Here is a 21303-nt window from a genome sequence, read left to right on the forward strand (position 1 = left end):
CCAGATGGATGCTGACTTTTATTAACTGCCATCTCTATACCTAGTAAGGTGATTATAGGACTTTCTCCCTTACTCTGCTAAGTGGATCATTTAAATTACTTAAATTAGTTGGTTTTCTAATGTAAAGCCAAGCTTGTACTCCTCACAAAAATCCAACTTGCTAATGATGAACTGTTTATCCTATTCATACATCACTGGATTCAGTTTGCTAATTTATTGAAGATTTTGGCAACGTTTTCGGTGAGTGGAACTGGCCTGGTTGCTGTTCCTGCACGAACTGGCCCTGTTAATCTCAGTGTCATGATCGTGCCCGTCTCATGAAGTGATTCTTCTGTTTAGAAGGGCGGGTGTGTTTCTGGAGTTACCCCCTACATGTCAGCTGGAACTGACTGGGGCTGCCGTCTGGAGCAAGCTTTCCTGGGAGAAAGTTTTGTGCCGATTCAAATTTCTTTAACGATTATATTTTTAAAAGTTTTCTATTTCTCCTCGCATTTGGTAGGTTGTGTTTTTCTAGGAAAATTTCCATTTTATGTACAATTTCAAGGTTGTTAACGTGAAGTTGTCAAGGCCTAGGATTTGCTGTGCCCTCCTTACTGGCTCATGTTAGCCTGTTTCACATGGGGGGGGGGGGGTGCTGGCAGGACCCTAGACTCCTGGGTCAGAAGCACAGACCCAGGGTGCAGCGGACAGCACAGAGCAGTCATCCGCATCAGGGTCCCTTGCTCCCCGAGTCCCACGGGGCAACACAGGGGTCTAGGTACATGCTCCCCCCACTGTGGGTTTGTGTCACGGCCAAGAAACACTGAGCTTGGGGAAGCCTGCCCTCTGTGCACAAGGGAGACACTTCATCCCTCAAGCTGATCTCTGCAAACACAACCCCGAGCCGCAGCCCGGGGACGGCAGATGGAGCCTTGCGTTCTTGGCATACCCAACAAAAACACGAAGGCGCTGAGGACCCGTGGCAGATTGCCTCTCTCCACAGTCCGCCTCCTCGGCCCCACACGTTCTTGGCCCAACTCAGATTTTCACATGAGTCTGCCATTCCAACAGTCAATCTGATCAGTCGGACCACAGAGGCCGGGACCGATTCTGTGTGATTTGCCTCATGACGCATTTCCCGCGGGCTGCCCCCCACGGGGCTCCCAGCAGCAGCGTGAAGCCCTGTGGCGTGGACTGCACCTCGCCGCCGGGTTGCAGGTGCAGCCGGCTGTGCGTGAGTCCCGGAGAGGCTGGCAGGGGCTACTTCGGCCAGGGTGCGGCCTGAGACCAGGCTACTCCCCCTTACGACCCACACGAGGAGCTCGGACCGCTGACCTCTGGTGCCACCACCATAATTACAGGGGCAGCAAATGGGCCAAAAAGGTGATTCCCCTTAGGGCGACCATCTCATCCTGCTTTACCGGAACCTTCCAGGTCTCGGCACTGGAAGGCCCAGGAACCCCCTCGGTCTCAGGCCGATGGGGCACGGTTGGCCCCCTCATCTCCACCCCCGTGGAGGGACATTCCGTGGCTCACCCTCCCCCGAGGGGCACAGCCACCACGGTTTGGGATCTGATGCTAACCTGATCTAGATCTCTGCCTGAGGTCTGTGGGCCGTGTCCCCAAGCTCTTGTGGCCTTGCTCGCCACACACAACATAACCCAAGGCCAAGTGTGAGCTTGTGTCTGAAGGGCCTAGACAAGGTCGTACGACATGTGTGGTAGCCTGTGAGAGGCAGGGGCCCACGTTGGGAGTCAGGCCCAGCAGAATAGTTTGTGACTGGCTATGTCCACTGTTTCTGCTGCAAGCAGGGGTGCAAACCCAGCACAGGTCACGGTGCTCCCTGCCTTGCCAGGTGCCGGATCCAGGGGGAAAGAATCGTCACTGCTTCTGACCCCCGAGCCCCCAGGCCTGAGGTGGCCCCTGCTGGTGCCCAGGTGGGTCTCCGCCTGCACAGTGTGCCCATCTCAGTATCTCGTGCCTTCTCTCCACCCATCACCTGCTCGCACACAGACCTTTCACCTGCAGGCTTTAGGAGAAAAAAAGCAATGGGGGCATCTGAGTGAAATTTATATAGACTCATCACACCCCTACTTCGGCCCCCGTGGACCACCACAGATGACAGTGAGGGGGTACGCAACCAAGTGACCTGGGTCTCCAGGACCTAGGGACGTGTTGGTCCACCAAGAAAATCCAGGTGGCTGCACCAGAGTTCAGTTTGAACCCTGAGCCCCTTTCGGCCCGGCTGCACCCGGCAGGCACCCCCAGGGGCTGGCCTGTCCTGCTATTGGTAGGGGGAGCTGCACCATCGTGTCCGGGAGCAGTGTGGGCGTAGGCCCCAATTTTCAAAATAGGCCCGCACAACCCCCTATCAGTCTCCTCCCGTCCCGGTCATTACCCAAGGGCAACCAAGAGGAAGCAAATCCTGGCGGGGGACGGCCACATTCAGTGAGCAAGCTGCCCAGACCAGGGCCACGGGGTGTCAGAGGCGGAGGTCTTTGGGGTGGGGTCTGGGGAGGCTGATCCAGAGCTCGGCAAGGCCCGATGCCAGTGGATGGTGGGAAGCATAGAATGGTCCCCGGACAGTTCTGCTGTTCAGTGGCCTGTGACACAGAGGGAGCATCTCTGTCGGGCACAAATGGCCCAGGAAGTTGACAGTGATGTGGCCGGAGCAGGTGGTTGGGCTGCCACAGCAGCATTGTCCCCTAGATGCTGGGCCTGGGGGCCCACGGTCCTTCTCGGCAAGATGGAAAGTGGGCCAGCTTCCATGGGGACAAACCCGGTGTGTGGGAGGGGCTTCTGCACCAGCAACACAGAGGCCTTTCCTTTCACTGGGTCCCTGCCGTGGCCGTGGTGCCATTTCCGGTATAAGGAGGGATCTCGGGGGCAGTGTCGGCCGGCGAGAGGCCTCCATCGGCAGCTTGGTCCCCATCAGCGCCATCAGAGAACGCTCCTCCCTGTGGACCCCTCTGAGAGTGACCCAGACTGAATCCAGTGGCCGCACCGTGCGCCCACGTTAGTAGGCCCCAAAGGTGGGCGTCTTTCGTCTGCCAGGCCCGGCCCTTCCGAGCAGCAGGCCCGATGAGAGATGGCAGGCTTTCTCAGCGGAGGGCCACGAGCGAGTATGTGGGGCTTTCGGGCCGAAGGGCTCTGTCTGGATACTGAACTCTGAGCGGCCATAGGCGGAGTGGGGGTGAGCGGCGCCCCGGCGTTCCGGCAGAGCTTTGTTTACAAGACCAGACTAGGGGTCTGCAAAGGACAGCCTAGGGACTGGCCCATCGTCTGCGGATGGCCTGTGAGCTAAGAATGCTGTTTATATTTTTAAAGGGCTATAAAAACAAAAGCACAGAACAAAGAAAAATATGTGATAGAGACCGTATGTGGTCCACAAAGCCAAAGACATTTACTATCTGGCCCTTCGCGGGACAGCGTGCTGACCCCCAGCTAGACCATTTGCAGCAACTCAAAGGTCAGTAAAAATCTGGCGTGCCTGGTCAAGAGTCCCTCCTCAGCCAGGGTGACCGCGTCCGATCCCACCCGAAGCACCAGCCGACCTTCCCACAGGCTGCCCTGCCAGAGCTGGGGCTCCGGGGCGGTTCCCCAGGCTGCTGCCCCCCAGGGCACACCATCGGGCCCCAGCTCGGCCAGAGCAGTGGCAAGCCAGGCAGGCTTTCTGGGGACCCTGGGTGACTCGAGGGCCCACTGAGCCAGCACCTTTGCTTTGGGCACCGGCGTGAAAGACGAGGTCCCCCAGGGGTAGCTGCCATTTTTTCACGTAAAACCGAGATGCGTTAGCCTCTGTGCAATTTCCCCTTGGCCGCCCAGCTCGTCGGGCCCTTCCCGAGCTCGTGGGCACGTTCAGAGTCATGAGCCCCCATGGGTCACCTTGGCTTCTGCAAGCTCCCAGCTGGGCCCTGCCTCGGGCAGGGGGAGCTGCTGCATGGAAGCGCCTCTTGGGCCCGCCACGCCCGGACTCCACCAGCTTCTGCACAAGAGCCTGCAAGACAGGGCTCTGCGGTGTCCTCTTATCTCCCAGCTACAGCGGCCCCTGAAAGGAGAAGCCCCAACCCTTCCCGGCGGAACGGCAGGCAGCAACTACACACTCAGACACAGAGGCCGTGGGACTTGAATCCCGGCCATGGGGTTCCCTTAAGCTTCCTGTCTCCACTGCAAGTTTGTCTTCCCCTGAGTCAGAGGCCCATGCTCTGCCTCTAGAAGCCCGGTGGGAGGGTGGGGGGTGGGGAGGGGGTGGCGTGCACAGGGGAAGCTGCTCGCTTGTGTGGCCTTTAGCTTCGGGTGATGCCCAAGCCCCAACCCCTGCCCACCTCCCTCCCTTCCTCCCTCCTTCCTTCCACTTTATTGAGATATACTTCACATACCATACCTTTCACTCTCTTACAATGCAATGGGTTTTCATATATTTCAAGTATTTGTTCGGCCATCACCACAATTTTAGAGCATTCTCCTTACCTCCAAAAGAAACCCTGACCCCGCACTTGTCACTCTCCAGCCCCTCAATTCTGCCCTGACCTAGGCAATCACAAATCTGCTTTCGGTTTCTTTTGATTTGCCTCTTCCATACATTTCATAGAAGGGGAATCATACAGTTTAGTTTGTCTGGCTTCTTTCACTTAATATAATGTTGACAAAGTTCATTCGTGTTGTGGCAAGGGTATTTCATTCCTTTTTATGGCCAAATAATATTCCATTTATCTTTATCCATTCATTAGTTGATGGATACATGCGTTGGCTCCACTGTTTGGCTATCGTGAACAATGCCGTTATGAACATTTGCGTATAGATTTCTGTGTAGATGTGTTCTCGGTTCTCCTGGATATACATGCATATATACCTGGCATGGAATTGTTGACGTGCGTAGTTATGTTCTGTTTAACCATCTGAGGAACTGCCAGACTCTTCCAAAGTGGCTGTACTATTTTACATTCCACTAACAGTGTATGAGGGTTCCACTTTCTTTACACCCTCACCAACACTTGTTATTGTCTCTTTGTTTTCGTTACGGCCATCCTAGTGGGTGTGCAGTGCTGTCCCATTGTGGTTTTGACTTGCATTTCCCTGATGGTTAATGATGCTGAGCGTGTTTTACACTATTTGTGTACCTTCTTTGAAGAAATGCCTGTTCACTATTCAAGTCTTTTGCCCATTTTTTATTGGGTTGTCTTTTTTCTAAGACTTTATTTTTTTCAGAAGAATTTGAAATTCACAGCAAAATTGAGAGGAAGATAGAGATTTCCCATATATACTCTGCCTCCATACATGCACAGCCTCCCCATTATTAACATCCCCACCCCAGTGCTAGCTTTGTTATAACTGACGAACCTACACTAATACACCCCAGAGTTATAAAAGTATAAGTCCTTCCCCTCTCTGAAGTCTCCTGCCATATGTGGCTTTTTCCTTAAAGCAGCTGAAGTCAGGATAGAGGAGGAAGCAAGGATCCAGGGACACAGCAGAAGACAGTGACTCTGCCCCAATAAGCAAGGCTTTACAGTTGTCAGTCACGCAGCTCAACCAAATGGACTTTCAATGTTTCGGGTCCCCTCAAAATTCTAAATCCTTAAAAAAAAATTCTCTAAATCCTCATTGTTAAAACCATTTATCTCAGCTTTGGGAATCTTTACTCAGTCATCAGGGCCCTTCTGCTTTTTCATTGGGGCGTTAGAGGGTTGCTACCCCATTGTCATGGTAACAACCAAAGTTCTGATCTGATGGCTTATTTCAAGCCTAGCTCTCACTGCTCTGCTTTATTACAGGTAAGACAGTGGGCACCCTCACTTTCCACCCCCGACTCACACTACACCTCACTTGTGGAGAACACTATCTGCTGGGATCCTGGGGCATCTTCTCAGTTTCTCCTGTCCCAGTCCACGGAGGCCCTTGTCCGTCCTCTTCCAGAAAGTCAGTTCTCTGTTATGCTAACATCCTTCCTCCTTTATTTCTTCTTAACCCAGTTCTTTAGAAATTTTTTTCGTTTCATCTAAAAATTTAAATGTATTGTTATTATAAAGGTATTTACAATATCTTCTTGTTATCTTTTTTGAGAGTGTCAGAGTATGAAGCCATATTTTCTTTTTCAGTCCTGATACTGGCCATCAGCACCTTTTTTTTTACTTAACCAATTCCAACAGAAGTTTATCCATTTTACTGGTAGTTGAAACAAACCAAATTTTGGCTTTGTTGGTTCTCTTTTTCAGTGTTTGTTTTCTAGTTTATTAACTTGTGCTCTTAATTGTTTGTTTTTCTCTTCCCCTGTTTTGTTGTTGTTGTCGTTTCTTTCCTGTATGTGGATTATTTACTAAATGTTTGGTTTCTTCACTACGTATACACACTGAGATAAGCATGCAAGGGTATAAATTCCCCTCTTAAGTTTGGTGGCACCTCACCCTCATGAGTCTTTTTTTTATTTAAAAAAATTTTTTTTAATGTTTATTTATTTTTGAGAGAGAGACAGAGCATGAGTGGGGGAGGAGCAAAGAGAGAGGAAGACACAGAATCCGAAACAGGCTCCAGGCTCTGAGCTGTCAGCACAGAGCCCGACGGGGGCTCGAACTCACAAACCACGAGATCATGACCTGAGCCAGAGCTGAAGCCGAAGCTCAGCTGACTGAGCCGCCCAGGCGCCCCACACCCTCACGGGTTTTTTCTAAATAGCACTTTTGTTATCTTTCGCTCCCAAGTTATTTATAACTATATTTCTTAATTTCCATATACATAGAAATTTCCTACCTTTTGGGGGTTAATATTTTGAGTGTAATTGCGCTGTGGCCAGAGAACAAACTATTTTTTGCAATCCCTTGAAATTTGTTGACACTTGCTATGTGATCAGTATATAGTAAATTTTTAAAAAGATATTTGTATTATCTATTAGGTCACTTACTATTTTCATTGCTCAAATCTTCCGTATTCTGCCAGATAATTTTGTCTGCCTAGTCCATTTTGCTAAGGAATGTATGTTGAAATGTTCCACAGTGGTTATGAATTGACCTATTTCCTTTTGTCAGTTTTTCACTTATGTGATAACTAACGTTGTTATTAGGCATGTAAAAATGCAAACTTGTTATATCTTCCTTTATTATCAAGAAGTGGCCCTTTTGGTTTCTAGCTATACTTTTTGCCTTATGGTCTACACCAGGTTTCCTTTGGTTAGCATTTGGATAGTATGTATTTTAACCGGAACATCTAATTCATTTTTATTTAAACTGTTACTGATGGAGCTGGGTTCAATCTAAGATCTTCTGTGCTGTCTGTCCCACTTGCTTTATATTTCCTTCTCTCTCCTTTCTTGCCATCTTATACATCAAGTATTTTAATCATTCAGTCACATCCCCTCTCTCGGTTAGGATGATATACACTGTTTCTATTCTTTTGGTGATTATCCATATTCATTTTTACTTACCAATATTCACTAATAAGTGAATGCCTTTACCCTTCTGGAAAATACAGTGACCTTCAAACACTTATGTATTCTCCCAATTTATAAGCTATTATCATTAATCTTAATTCTACAGATTTTTTTTTCACACAACTACACAAAGCTTTATTTATATTATTTCTTTATATGGTCAATGTTCATTTAGATTTATTCTCATGCCTTCTGGTTTAATCTGTTCTGGCTGCTATGATAAATCTGTTATCATATTATGATATGATTATGATATGATATGATATGATATATGGTGATATGATATATGATTATGAATATCATGATATATGATTATGAATAGAAACAGTGATTATGATATATGATATGATATATGGTGATATGATATATGATTATGATATGATATATGATGTCATATTATGACATATGATTAATCTGTTCTGGCTGCTATGATTTAATCTGTTCTGGCTGCCCACAGACTGGGCAGTTTAAATTTTTTTTAATGTCTTTTTGTGAGAGAGAGCTAGAGCATGAGGAGGGGGAGAGACAGAGAGAGAGGGAGATACAGAATCTGAAGCAGGCTCCAGGCTCCGAGCCGTCAGCACAAAGCCCGACCCGAGGCTTGAACCTGCAGGCAGTGAAATCATGACCTGAGCTGAAGTCGGACGCTTAACTGACTGAGCCCCCCAGGCGCCCCTAGACTGGGTAGTTTAAACAACAAACACTATTTCTCACAGTTCTGAAGGCTGAGAAGTCAAGATCAAGGGGCTGGAAGATTTAGTGTCTGGTGAGGACCCACTTCCTGGTTAATAGCATCTTCTCATCGTGTCCTCACATGTCAGAAAAACAGAGACAGCTCTTTGGGGTCTCTTTTATAAGGACACTAATCTCCTTCATGGGGGATCCACCCTCATACCTAGTCTCCTCCAACAGGCCTCACCTCCTAACACCATCACAGTGGGGGCCAGGTTTCAACATAAGAATTTGGGGGAGATACATTCAGTTCATAGCACCTTCTTTCACCTTCTTTGCCCTTTTCCCCTCCTTGCATCTCTGACTTTACATTTCCCTTTGACTTGGCTTTGTTTATGTGGGTCTGCTATTTAGTTCCTACTTATTTATTATTTATTTATTTCAATTATCTTTCTTTTGCCTTCAGTAATGAAGGATATTTTATCTGGGTATAAAACTGCAAGCAGATTATTTTCTTCCAGCGTATTCAAGACACAATCCCACCATTTTCTAGTCCCCATTGTTGCTTATGAGAAATCAGCTGCCACTCTACGGGAAAGACCCTTGATGATAATTCATATATTTCTCCTTTTATAACTGTCTCCTTATCGTCGATGTGCATTTACAGCAGTCATTTGTTGTTGCTATATTTTAATTCTTCCAGCTAGGGAATCACTGGGATTATTGAATATGAGGCCTGATGTCTTTCATCAGTTCTGGAAATTCTCAGCCATTGCCTTTATACCTCCTTACCCTCTGGTGCTCCAAACCATACCTGTATTTGACCATCCTCCTGCTTCACATAAATTTTCTTTTCTTTTCTTTTCTTTTCTCTACTCTCCATGTCTTTGTCTCTGTTCTAAATTCCAGATGGTTTCTTCTGACCTGTCTTCTAGGTCCAGCTCACTAATTCTTCCTTTAATTGTGCTCTTAAATTATCTATTTAAATCTGCTTTTAAATTATCTACTTAGTTCTTAATTTGTTATTTACTTAGTTTTAGTCCTAGAATTTCTATTTAGTTCTTTAAAATGGTTTATTAAAGGGGCGCCTGGGTGGCTCAGTCGGTTAAGCGTCTGACTTCGGCTCAGGTCATGATCTCACAGTCTGTGAGTTCGAGCCCCGCGTCAGGCTCTGTGCTGACAGCTCAGAGCCTGGAGCCTGTTTCAGATTCTGTGTCCCCCCCTCTCTCTGCCCCTCCCCTGTTCACACTCTGTCTCTCTCTGTCTCAAAAATAAATAAACGATTAAAAAATTTAAAAAATAAAATGGTTTATTAAAAAGAGAATTTCCATTCCTGATTATTTTTTTTGTCCCAGACTTTGCTTTAGTCAATTTTTTATATTGTGGACAATACACATAATATAAAACTTAGCATCTTGACCTTTTTTTTTAACATTTATTTATTTTTGAGAAGAGAGAGACAGAGCATGAGCAGGGGAGGAAAGAGAAACATGGAGACACAGAATCTGAAACAGGCTCCAGGCTCTGAGCTGTCAGCACAGAGCCTGACGCGGGGCTCGAACTCATGGACTGCAAGATCATGACCTGAGCTGAAGTTGGATGCTTAACTGACTGAGCCACCCAGGTGCCCCTACATCTTGACCATTTTTAAGTGTACAGTTCAGTGGCATTAAGGACATGTTGTTCAGTCATCACTACCTTCACCTCCAGACTCTTTTCATTTTATAAAACTGAAATTCTGTCTCCACTAGACACGCCCCCACCCCCGTCTCCTCCAGCCCCTGGACACCCCCATTCTATTTTCTATGAATGTGACTACTCTAGATCCCTCACATAAGTGAAATCATAGCATTTGTCTCTTTGTGACTGGCTTATTTCATTGAGCATAAGGTCCTCAAAGTTCATCCATTTTGCAGCACATGTCAGAATTTCCTTCCTTTTTAAGACTGAATCATATTCCATCGTATGGATGGACCACATTGGCTTATTCATCCATGCATTGGTGAACCTTGGGTTGCTTCCACCTTTGGGCTGTCGTGCAGAATGCTGCTATGAACACGGGTGTACAAAGATCTCCTGAAGACCCTGCTTTCAATTATTTTTGAGTATCATTGTGGATGAATTGTGTCCCACCCAAAATTCTTATGTTGAATTCTTACCCCCCAAGGTGATTGTACTTGGAGATAGAGCCTTCAGGAAGGTAAATTGAGGTTGTATGGGTAGGGTCCCAATCTGATAATAAGAGGGACAGACACCAGAGAGCTCTCTCCCTTCTCGTGTGCACACAGAGGAAAGGCAGTGTGGGGACACAGTAAGGAGGGAGCCATCTACGAGCCAGGAAGAGGAGCCTCACTAGAAACCAATTCTGACGACGCCTTCATCTCGGATGTCTAGCTCCAGAACTACAAGAAAACAAATTTCTGTCGTTCCAGCCACTCAGTCTGGTATTTTGTTATGGCAGCCACAGCCGACTAATACAGATATATACCCAGAAGTAGAATTTCCGGATCATATGGTATATCTATTTGCAATTTTTTGAGAAACTGCCAACTGTTCTCCACAGCGACTGTGCCATTTTACATTTCTGTCAGCAGTGCACAAGGGTTCCAGCTTTTCCGTGTCCCTGACCGCACTTGTTCTTTTCTAGGTTTTTTGATGGGAACCACGCTAATGGGTGTGAGGTGTTAGCTCATTGTGGCTTAGGTTTGTATTTCCCTAACGATAGTTATGTTGAGCATCTTTTCATGGGATTATTGGCCATTGGTAGATCCTCTCTGGAGACATGTTTATTGAAGTCTTATGCCCATTTTTTAATCAGGTTGTTTGTATTTGTTGTTGTTACTGAGTTGTAGGAGCTCTCCATATGTTTAAGATATTAAGCCCTTATTAGATACATGATTTGCAAATATTTTCTCCCATTCTGTGGGTTGCCTTTTCATTCTGCTGATAGAAACAAATATTTTTAATTTTGATGAACTCCAGTTTGTCTGGTTTTTTTTCTTTTGTGGCCGGTGCCTTTGGTGTCGTATCCAAGAAATCATTACCAAAGCCAATGCTGTGATGCTTTTATCCTATGTTTTCTTCTAACCTTTATATGTTTAGCCCTCACGGTTAGGTCTTTGATCCATTTTAAGTTAATTTTTGTATCTGGGGTGAGGTAAGAGTCCAACTTTGTTCTTTTGCATGTGGACGTCCAATAGTCCCAGCTCCATTTGTTGAAAAGACTGCCCTTTCTGTTGCCCCCCCTTGATGAAAATCATTTGCCCATATATGTGAGGGCTTATTTCTGGGCTCTCTATTCTCTTCTATTTGTCTATATTTCTGTCTTTAAGCCAAGACCTCACTGTTTTGACTGCTACAGCTTTGCAGTCCGTTTTGAAAGCAGAAAGTATAAGTCCTCCAACTTCGTTCTTTTTTGAAGATTGTTTTGGCCATTCTCTTGAAGAAACTTAAAGCTTGCACTTGGAACACAGTAAACTTAGTCATTTTATAGTCTCTGGTCTGATAATTCTGATATCCGATGTTTCTTGCATTTCTGCTGATTCTTGTGAGTGGTACCTTGTTTCCTTATGTGCCCAATTATCTTTGTGACCTGGGTTTTGTACTTGAACAATTATTTACAGGAATAGCTTGAGGCCTAAGGTGACGCCAGCTTCCACCAGAGAGGGTTTTCTTTGCTTCTGGAACCTCAGGATGCTATCCATTGGGAACCGAGAATCTGAGCCTTGATCCGAGTCCCAGTTCGAGGGGCCCTGGGTCGCTTGGGTGAGGGGACGGCAGAGCGTGAGGCCGCATGAGGACTGTGTACTTCAAGTTCACCCAGCTTAGTGTGGGGGCTTACCCCCAGCCCCGAGTGAGCGCCGAGCTTTGACGTCTCTCTCTCTGTTCTTCCACGAGGCTGCAAAACTTTAGGTCTTGTTTGCAGCCACTGCTCCTCAGTGTGCAGGTGCACTCACTTGGGCGGGAAGGAGCTCTGAGAGCCGGGCTCACCTTCGGTCCCTCCCTGTCCTCAATTTGGAATCCAAGCCCTGAAATACTTCACTTGCTCGATCGCTCTCGGTGCCTTTAAGAAGAGAGCTGTGCTTCTCTGGGTTACCGGGCCACCCTCACCTAAAGGGCAAGTCCAGAGTCTTTTCTGAAAGCATAGTTCTGACCACGATCCTCCCAGGAGCAAATCCTGACAGTCTAGGGCCCAGCTCTGTGCTCACTAACTCGTTCCAGGCTGCCAGCATCCCGGAGGCAATAGCTAGTGTTATCCCCATGTCACAGGTGAAAACCCAGGGCACAGAGAGGTGAAGGCTGAACTGCCTCCTGGTTGCACGGCTAACTGCACTGGGACCAGTTGCGTCTTACCGCACAGACGCTGCCTGCCGCCCCCCACCCCCCCTTCTGCTCAGGAGCCTTCTGCAGCTCCCTACTGTCTGGAGTCCTGAGCACAGACCCTCCCCGCCAACCAGACATCCAGGCCTTTCCGGCCTCCCCTCAGCCCACCTCACACGGCTCCAGCTCACCTGTCCGGACCTGGATCCAAGGCTGGCAGCCTACTGCGCCTCCCAAGGTGCCTGGTTAGAGTGGGACCCAGGACCCTGAGCGCCCCAATTGCCCAAGGCCAGGGCCCACAGTGGGAGCTCCCTGACCCCACAGCAGCAGCCCAGGTCTGGGCGCCGTGCGGCACATCAGGTAGAGCAGACAGGCCAGAGCCTGTGCCTGAGCGCGCAGCCTGTCCGCAAGGGGATGGGACAGGCCGAGGGGTCCCATATCAGGGACCAGGAACTGTCAGGCCGTCCTAGGGTTGCCCGGTTCAAGGCCGGCTCCCCCTTGGAGGGCGCGTGGCGGGTGAGGCAGGGGAGGCCGCCGGGCCCGCCCACCTGTCCCCAGGTGCCCACTGGCCCCCCGTCTGGCTTCCTGACAGGTGAACAATAACGGAGTCGTCTCCTTCCTGAAGGAGGTCTCTCAGTTCACCCCCGCGGCCTTCCCCATCGCCAAGGACCGCTGCGTGGTGGCAGCCTTCTGGGCAGACGTGGACAATCGGCGTGCAGGTGACGTGTACTACAGGGAGGCCACTGACCCTGCCACGCTGCGCAGAGCCACAGAGGATGTCAGGCGCTACTTCCCCGAGCTCCAGGACTTCTCCGCCACCTGGGTCTTCATAGCCACCTGGCACCGTGTGACCTTCTTTGGAGGCAGCTCCTCTTCCCCCGTGAGTTTTTTGTCCTGGGGGAGGGAGGGCGTCGGTCTGGGGTCCAGGCTCTCCCTCCAGGGACCCTGCCTTGCTGAGGTGGGTCAGACATAATCACTGGTGCACGGCCGAGAGGGGAAAACTGGGCTCAGGGATGGAAGTTACTCTCCCAGGGTCGCAGAGTCAGGTTGGAGGAGGGCAGAGCCCTGACCTTCCCCAGCCCCCACCCCCCTGGAACCCATCTGCCTCTAGGAAAATGCCAAATGCCCCGATACAGGAGTTCACACGCTAGGGAGATACCGATCATGTGTTAGAAGAGTCTCCTCTTGGAATGGTTTGAAACTCAACAGGTTATGCAGGAAGTTTATTCTGTTTTATCCTTTATTCTGCGATAATGCCAAACGACGAAGGCACTGGGGACCCGTGTCTCCTATGCGGCACATTCTAGACGCCAAGGGCCGAGAAGCACTCAGCCAGCACAGCCCGTGGGACTGCTGTGCCAGGCAAAAGGTGGCAGCTTAGCCACAGGAGGCTCCGGGGCTCGAGGGACGGGAAGGCTCAGAGCAGCCCCGAGGGATAGATGTGTCTGCACAGTGGACCGCAGGGGACAGGCACGGGCACAGCAGTCAAGGGCAGGGCCTGGTTTCCCGTCACACACACACACACACACACACACACACACACGAGTGGGTGGGCAGAGGGTGGGAACAGGTGAGGTCTTCACTCGGCATGGCGGTGCGGGGTCCCCAGTAGCGGCGGCTCGGAACACAGCGCAGGTGGAGAGCGCTGGCCGAGTTCTCCAGCAGCGGGGGGACCGAGCACGCCCGGAGCGAGGCAGCCGCTGAGCAACGCAGCCGCTGAGCGACTGCGGCGCTCGCTTCCTAAAAGGAGGACAGTCAACAGGGAAAGATGGGCTTTTTCTGTAAATATTACTACGGATGAGCGTTCACGCTGGTGAACTTCATTCATGCAGAGCCCACTCATCTTTCGCTACGTTTTACTTGTTTTTTCTTATCACCAATTTGTAAGAAAAACATCTGTGCAACAAAAAGAAAAAAAGAACCAGAGATTCCACCACCAAGAGGTAACTCCCAGTAAACACTTCCTATTGTATACTGACACCCACTTGAAGAAATAAATAGAGCCACGGAGAACACGCCGTTTTGTGGTTTTGTTCGCTCAACAGCGTCCGCCTTCCCCACGGCATCGCGGAAACCGTGATGTCACCCGTGCCCTCTGTTTCCTGAGCCCCTCCTGTGTTGCCAGAGGAAACCTTACTGCTCTCCGGTGTCCGGGCCCAGGGGTGCGAATGTCTGGGCAACACAAGAATTCTTATAAGGGCTCAGAGTTCTGAGTTGGGGCTGGGAGCGGGGCCGGGCGCTGGCGGACCCGGAAAGCCCTCCTCTGGGAACAGGCCGCATGACAGGAAGGGAGGAAGGGACGTAAGCCCCACGCCCGGCCTCGCTCTCCTCGCACGCCGGGCCTCAGCAGCTCGCGAAGCCCCGCCGCTGGCCTTGCTGGCCGTAGTCTCGCCCTCCGTCCCCCCTCGGCTTTCCCGCCTTCGTGGCCGCGGCGTCCTGCTCGTATTAGCCCCGGGTCTGCCATCCCGAAGGGGAGCACTCGGTCTCCCTCTTGCTCATTCTTACGGAAGTAAGAAGATGGACCATATGAGGCCCCACCGTGTCGGGCGGCACCTGTGCCCCGAGGCGGGCACCGTGCGGCCCCGCTAGATCGGGGACCGTCTCCCGGCACGAGGCTCCAGCAGGGAGGCCGCTGCCCGCAGAGCTCTGACGCGCCTCTCAGACTCGTGGCCTCAGACATGCGAGTGAGCCACGTGTGGCCGCGCGGTCTCCCTGGGCCCAGCAGGACGCCCGTGGCTCCCCTCCCTCGCCAGCGTCACGGGCAAGCGGGGAAGGCCTTTTCCTTTTCCTCCCAGGCCTTTGGCGTCCAGGGCTGGCGAATCTGTTCAGTGTGACCGGGCGGTCACGCTCTGCTGTAACACATCTGCTCACGAGACCCTTGCCAATTCGGTCACCTTTCTCGTCTTTTTCTTACTGGCCCGTACAAGTTGTGCTTGAATTAAAGACACCCACAGTTTCGCCGGCCACCTATGTTGTAGAAACATCTTCCACTTTGCCGTTTGCTATTCAGTGTGATTTTACGGCACTCTTTATACACAGAAGTTTCTGTAGTCAAACATATAAATCTCCTTTCTGGTTTTCACGGTCGACAAACGTTATGCTTCAAGTCCTTCCCCGACGCAGCTCTGCAGACTCGAGTGCCCATATTTTCCTCTAGGGCTTTGATGGTTCCATCCATAACCTTACTTGACGTGGGCTTTATTAAAGTGATGTAAAGATGTAAAGCTCTAATTTTATCCTCTTTCAGAGAGTTTCCTACTAGTCCCGAGATCACTTTTTAAACAGCCCCCCTCCCTGCCCGATCTGAAATAACGTCTCCTACACATGCTGCTCAATCAGTTTCATGGAAGAGAATTCCATGGAAAACAAGAATTACTAAGACCACTTTTTCTTGTTTCCTTTTTTTATCTCCCTCCCGCCACCCCCCTTTACATTTTTTTGTTTCACACAAGGCAGTGGTGCGGATCTGGCCCAGTCAACGCTCACCCTTGTGCCCCAGCCACCACAGGGCGCAGCGGCTGCTCCTGGCGTCCGTGGGCCCTCATGACCCCTCGGTGTGTCTCACTCACCGGGCGACAGATATTGGGGGTCTGGCCCGTGCCGGGGCCTCAGACGCTGGGGACACGGTGGAGGATGGGGACGAGGCCATCAGCTTGACGGCAGATGGCTGACCACCTAGTCGGGAACACAGCCGGTGGATGATGACAGTGCGCGAAGGGATGCCGGAGGGGGGCAGGGCCTTGCGGCGTGGACACTGGGGTGCAGAGCCCTGTTCAGACCTCCCTCCTCGGCAGGTCAACACGTTCCAGACCGTGCTCATCACTGACGGCAAGTTCTCCTTCACCATCTTCAACTACGAGTCCATCACGTGGACCACAGGCACACACGCCAGCAGCGGGGGTGACACCACTGGCCTGGGAGGGATCGCGGCCCAGGTAGGGGCCCGGCTCCCCACCGCCACGCCTGTCACAGCTGACAAGGCGGGCAGACCCTCCCTGCACACAGCCAGTACCGTGAAGAGGCCAGTGGTCCTCCGTGCACTGACTGTCCTAGGGGCTGGCCCGTGGCCCACAGAACTGTGGCCAGCAGGAAGTCTTAAGTGTGGAGGGCGTGGTCAAGTGCAAGTCCCCAAGGCCAGCCAGTGCTCCTGCACTGTGTGAAGGCCCCCACCTCCTCCCGGGCCACCTACTTTCTCCTGAGCTCACACTTGCCCCTGGCCCCTGGTCCTTATGGGAGCTGAGACTCCAAGGGAGTGAGCCCCGCAGGTGTGTGTGTGGGGAGCACGCCAGTGCTCAAGGTTGGTGGCTGGAGGGACTGGCGGCTGGGGTCAGGATCTGGCTGGGAGGTTGCTGATCGGGACAAGGACGACATGGGGGGCGGTAGGGGTACCCCTAAACCTGTAAAGCTCCAGGGTTACAAAGCTGCCTTCCACGTGATTTCTTTGACCCTGGCCACTGGGGGGGCAGGGGGGAGGCGTTACGTGGGTCTCAGGAGCTTCAGGGGGACCTGGGGACCCAACTGGCGCCTGCCCCCCACTCTCCCCACCCCAGGCTGGCTTCAATGCGGGTGACGGGCGGCGCTACTTCAGCATCCCCGGCTCGCGCACCGCGGACATGGTCGAGGTGGAGACCACCACCAACGTGGGCGTGCCCGGGCGCTGGGCGTTCAGAATCGATGATGCCCAGGTGCGCGTGGGGGGCTGCGGCCATACAAGTAAGAGGATGGAAACAGCGGCTCAGGGCTGTGGGGGCTGGGATGGCTCAGGGAGTCGGTGGGGGGTGACAGGAGGGGACCAGAGCAGGGAGGAAGGGATTGGGATGCTGGGGACAGGGAGGAGGGGGCAAGAAGAAGGGGGCTGGATGCTTGACGGGGGAAGGGCAGGATGGGAGAGGGGGCGGGGAGGACGAGGCTGGATGAAGGGGGTGCTGGACGCTGGGGACAAGCAGGCTGCTGGAGGGCATGGCTTTGCCCACCCCCTCCCCCAGCCAGGAACCTGGGCTGGTACCGGCTCGCCCCTTGAGCCCCATCTTTTCCTGGGGAGGCTTTCCTATCCCTGCTCTGGGCGCCGCATGGGGGAATATGCTGGAGACCACGGAGAAGCCGGGGTGGCCCGTCCTGGGTCCAGGAGCTGGCACTCTCCCCTCATTCTCCCCCAGCCTGTGTCCTGGGCTGGGGAGGGGCACCTGTCCCCAGGATCGCCTGGAAGGCAGGCGCCCTTTTCACTCATCTCCCCATGTTTGCCAAGGACTTGATGCTTGGTGGGATTTGCTGCCTGTTTCACACCCCCCGCATCTGCCTGACCAGAGGGATCTCCCCGACACCCAGGGGGCCTTCAGGCAATGACCACGCATCAGACGGGGCGGGGTGGCGGGTAGGGTCCACCTTAGGGCAGACAGTCGGGACTGGCCGAGGAAGGATTTGTCCCAGCCCCTTCCCCTGTGTGGTGCCGGCCGAGGTGCAGACTTTCCTGGAACGTGCTTAGAAATGGAGAGGGTGTGTAAACGATTGATGTGGCCACTCTGAGGGGAGGACTAACCACAGGCCTGCAAAGGCTGAGGCCACAATGACGCCCACGTGGGGACCGCCTTCGCGGACTCACCTCCCACCCACAAGGAGACCGAGGCCACAGAGAGGACCCTCTTCCCACTTCTCCCAACCCCATAGCTCGGCGAGCGAACCCAGCGCGGGTGGATCCCACCCAGACCTTCCAGGGCAACAGGCGCGCACTTTGCAGGGACAGGGGCAGGAGCCGGGGAGGGCGGGTGTGCGCCCCGGCGGGCAGGAAGACTCACCAAGGCCTGAGGATGGTGCCCCGGTGAGAGATGCCTGGGGAAGCCGAGCCCACCCGCTCACCGGAGCACCAAATAGGCCCCAGCCAGAGCCTGAGCTCAGAGGATGGGGAACCCACAGGCCAGGGAGCCCAGGAGCCAATAATTTTGCCCCTTCCCCAAAGTGGCAAGCGGGGCACCCAAGAACGCAAGCCCTCCTGCAGCCCCAGGGCGGGCCCGGCCAAGCCCGCGGCCTACTCTGCCCATCTGGGCTCTGGGCGGTGGAGTTTCAGGGGTGGGGACACCGCTGCGTCTCTGATGGCAGGGAGGTCTGTTGCTTGTCACCCGCCAGTAGCCAGGGGCTTAGGCTGTGGTTAGGGATCGAAGTACGGGTGCAGGTGTGGGCTGCCGTGAGCGGTGCGGCGTGGACGCGAGTGTGGGAGCAGGTGTGAGAGCAGGCGTGTGTCTAGGTGTGGCCAGGCCCATGCTCCCCACAAAGGCTGCAGGCTGTGACCCTGAGAAATGATCTTCAGAAGAGGGTCTGGCCAGTCCCTCGGGGATCCTTTTCCCACGGTGACGTGCTTCCCTCCACGATCCCAGGCTCCTGGGGGAGTAGACGGAGGAGGCAGGGCTGGGCCTTCCGAACTAGTGTGCACAGAGGCCCACGGGAGCCCCCTTGCTTCCCCGCGGCCACGCTGCAGGCCCAGGAGAGGGAGCCCGTGCGTGTCAGTCCGGGCTGCCTACACACGGGCCGTGCCGGGACGGGAGGGTCAGTTCACACGCGAGAGGCAGCGCCTCCACCGTTGGAAGGCTCACTCCTGAGGAAGGCCGGTCCAGAAACGGCTGGTGGACACAGCCGCCACACAACGGCCGGCAGAGTGACAGTGTGACCGAGTGAACGGAGGAGGGGTACGGGTGAGGGGCGGGGGCCGTCCGAAAGATACCCTTAGCTCTGATGGTGTTCTGGGCCACGAGGTCCTTCCGGGAGTGTCCCCCGCTTGCTGTCCTTCATACCACGCCAGATCTCCCGGGGCCCTCCTAGTAACGGGAGATCCGAGACCTGGGGGTGCTCTAGTTACCTGCCAAGCTGTGCTTCTTCATCGCAGATTTCAGTGGCCCTACTTCTCCAGAGGGGTACGGCCCCCTGAGCTGAGCTCTGTGGGCTGCGCGTCCTGCGAGGCCCAGGCATGGGGTTGGGTGGCCCTCGGGGACGGCTGGAGACCCCCTGGCCAGGAGGCCATGATGTGAGAAACCCTGACTTCAACCCTGAGTGTGGCCCTCCTGTTTCACGCGGGGAGACCCGGAGGGCAGCTGGGCGTGCGTTTCCGTAACTATCACGGGCGCCCCTGGGAGCAGACTGCATCCCCTCAGAAAGGCCCGAGGGACCCCCGCCCACCGCCTCTGGCTCCCACAGGGGTGGGTCCCCCTCGTCCACACCTGCAGACGTCCTTCTCATCAGGCTCACTCATGCCCGCACACCTTCCTGTGTCGCTAGGCACCCTTGGGTCTTGAACCTTGTTAGTTCCTCAGACAAGTTGATGCATTAAAGAGGTAGGAAGTGCTGTGGGTTTAAAGGATTCTGGGAAAGCCTGGCCTCCAGGGAAAGCCAGAGTCGCGGCGTAGGAATCTAAATGTCAGCAGGACACACGGCAGGTGCACTGGGCACCCTGGGAGACCTGGGAAGTGAATCGTGGATGCTGGGTGGCCAGCAGACCACCGGCGATCCTTCAGAGACGGGCCCTTTGGGTCAGGGGAGGGAAGGGACGGCTCGGCTCCCTCCTGTGTCCACAGCCTCCGTGTGCCTGGCCCTGCGTCCCTGCCTCAACGGCGGCAAGTGCATTGACGACTGCATCACGGGCAACCCCTCCTACAGCTGCTCCTGCCTCTCAGGCTTCACCGGGAGGCGGTGTCACCTGGGTGAGTTTGCACTGCAGCACAGCCAGGGGCCCCAAGAGCCCAAGGTCAGGGTGTCTGTCCCCACAGTGTGGGCGATGGAGGGGGGCACACAGAGGCTCCCCGGCAGAGAGCATGGCAGGCGGGGCTACGGCTGCCCCGTCTGAGCCGACCCCCCCTGAAGCGAGGCCGGGAGGGCGTCCGGGCAGAGTCTCCCCAACCCGGCTTCGTCCACTGAGGCCCCAGCCGGCCCTGTTTTTCAGATGTTAACGAATGTGCTTCCCATCCATGTCAGAACGGCGGGACCTGCACACACGGCATCAACAGCTTCAGCTGCCGATGCCCAGCCGGCTTCGGGGGGCCCACCTGTGAGACAGGTGAGAGGAACGCCAGCGGCTGCAGGGCACCCCGTCCAGGGACACGTGGTCAGCCCGGTGGGGGCACCGGGTCGGCATCCGCGGAGGGCTCGGCGGTAGACTCGGGCAGCCCCGAGGCTCGTGGGGGCAGGAGCGGAGACTCGAGAGGAGAATCCAGAGCGCCTCCTGGGCCCTGGTGCGCACACCGGGGATGACACGTTGGAGCGGTCGGTGCCCGGTTCCAGCCGGGCCACGGGGCCTGCACGAGGGCCGCCCCAGGTGCTACGGGCCATCACTTCCCTCTCGGCTCTGGACTGGCTTGGGGGGAATGTGGGGGCTCCTGAGGTCGGACAGGCGACCCCCCACCCTCTTCCTCTCTGTACCCCCGGGACCCCAAACCCCAACAGCCCCCAACAGAAGGGGAGGCCCCCAGGTCTCACGGGCGAGGGTTGGGGTCCTTCTTGAGACCTCCTTGTTGCTGCACCCCACCTGCCTCCCTCCTTCCAGACACCACCCCCTGCCCTTCCTCCAGCACCTCTCTGGGGTCCCTTCACCCTGCCTTTGCCCACCTGGTGCCGGAAGGGGGGCCCCCACTTCCACCCCCAGTCTCACTGTGGGAAGCTGCTAGGGGAGCCCAAGGAAAAGAGCCTCTTAAGATCAAAGCACCGTGATCCCCAACGCCCCTGGGTGGGCCACACACCCATTCCCCTAAAGACACTTACTGATGTTCAACCGTGATTTAGAGACACATAACACGTCGTTACATCAAGTGTGTACAAATAGCAACTGTACAAGAAGCTTCGATCTTAGAAGAACCATTTTTCAGGGAGACTTATAGCCACAAGGAATGTTTCAAGGTCTGTGACTCCAGTGCACATACACGTGTCTGGGC

At 53.6% G+C, this 21303-nt stretch overlaps 2 protein-coding genes across 2 annotated transcripts in view; one reads left to right on the forward strand and one right to left on the reverse strand.

Annotated features, from left to right (window-relative positions):
• Nucleotides 1-21303, forward strand: part of SNED1 (sushi, nidogen and EGF like domains 1) — an 87456-nt gene that overhangs the window by 11701 nt on the left and 54452 nt on the right. The window contains exons 2-6 of the mRNA XM_042995914.1: nt 12987-13274; nt 16189-16329; nt 16945-17107; nt 19954-20079; nt 20319-20432. Of these exons, the coding sequence (XP_042851848.1) occupies nt 12987-13274; nt 16189-16329; nt 16945-17107; nt 19954-20079; nt 20319-20432 (832 nt within the window). The remainder of the gene's footprint in view (nt 1-12986; nt 13275-16188; nt 16330-16944; nt 17108-19953; nt 20080-20318; nt 20433-21303) is intronic.
• MTERF4 (mitochondrial transcription termination factor 4) overlaps nt 13541-21303 on the reverse strand; it is a 70003-nt gene continuing 62240 nt past the window's right edge. The window contains exon 4 of the mRNA XM_042995916.1: nt 13541-14134. Coding sequence (XP_042851850.1) covers nt 13904-14134 — 231 coding nt within the window. The 3' untranslated portion in view covers nt 13541-13903. The remainder of the gene's footprint in view (nt 14135-21303) is intronic.

The sequence above is a fragment of the Panthera tigris genome, chromosome C1 (assembly GCF_018350195.1).
Source record: "Panthera tigris isolate Pti1 chromosome C1, P.tigris_Pti1_mat1.1, whole genome shotgun sequence".
Taxonomy (NCBI): Eukaryota; Metazoa; Chordata; class Mammalia; order Carnivora; family Felidae; genus Panthera; species Panthera tigris.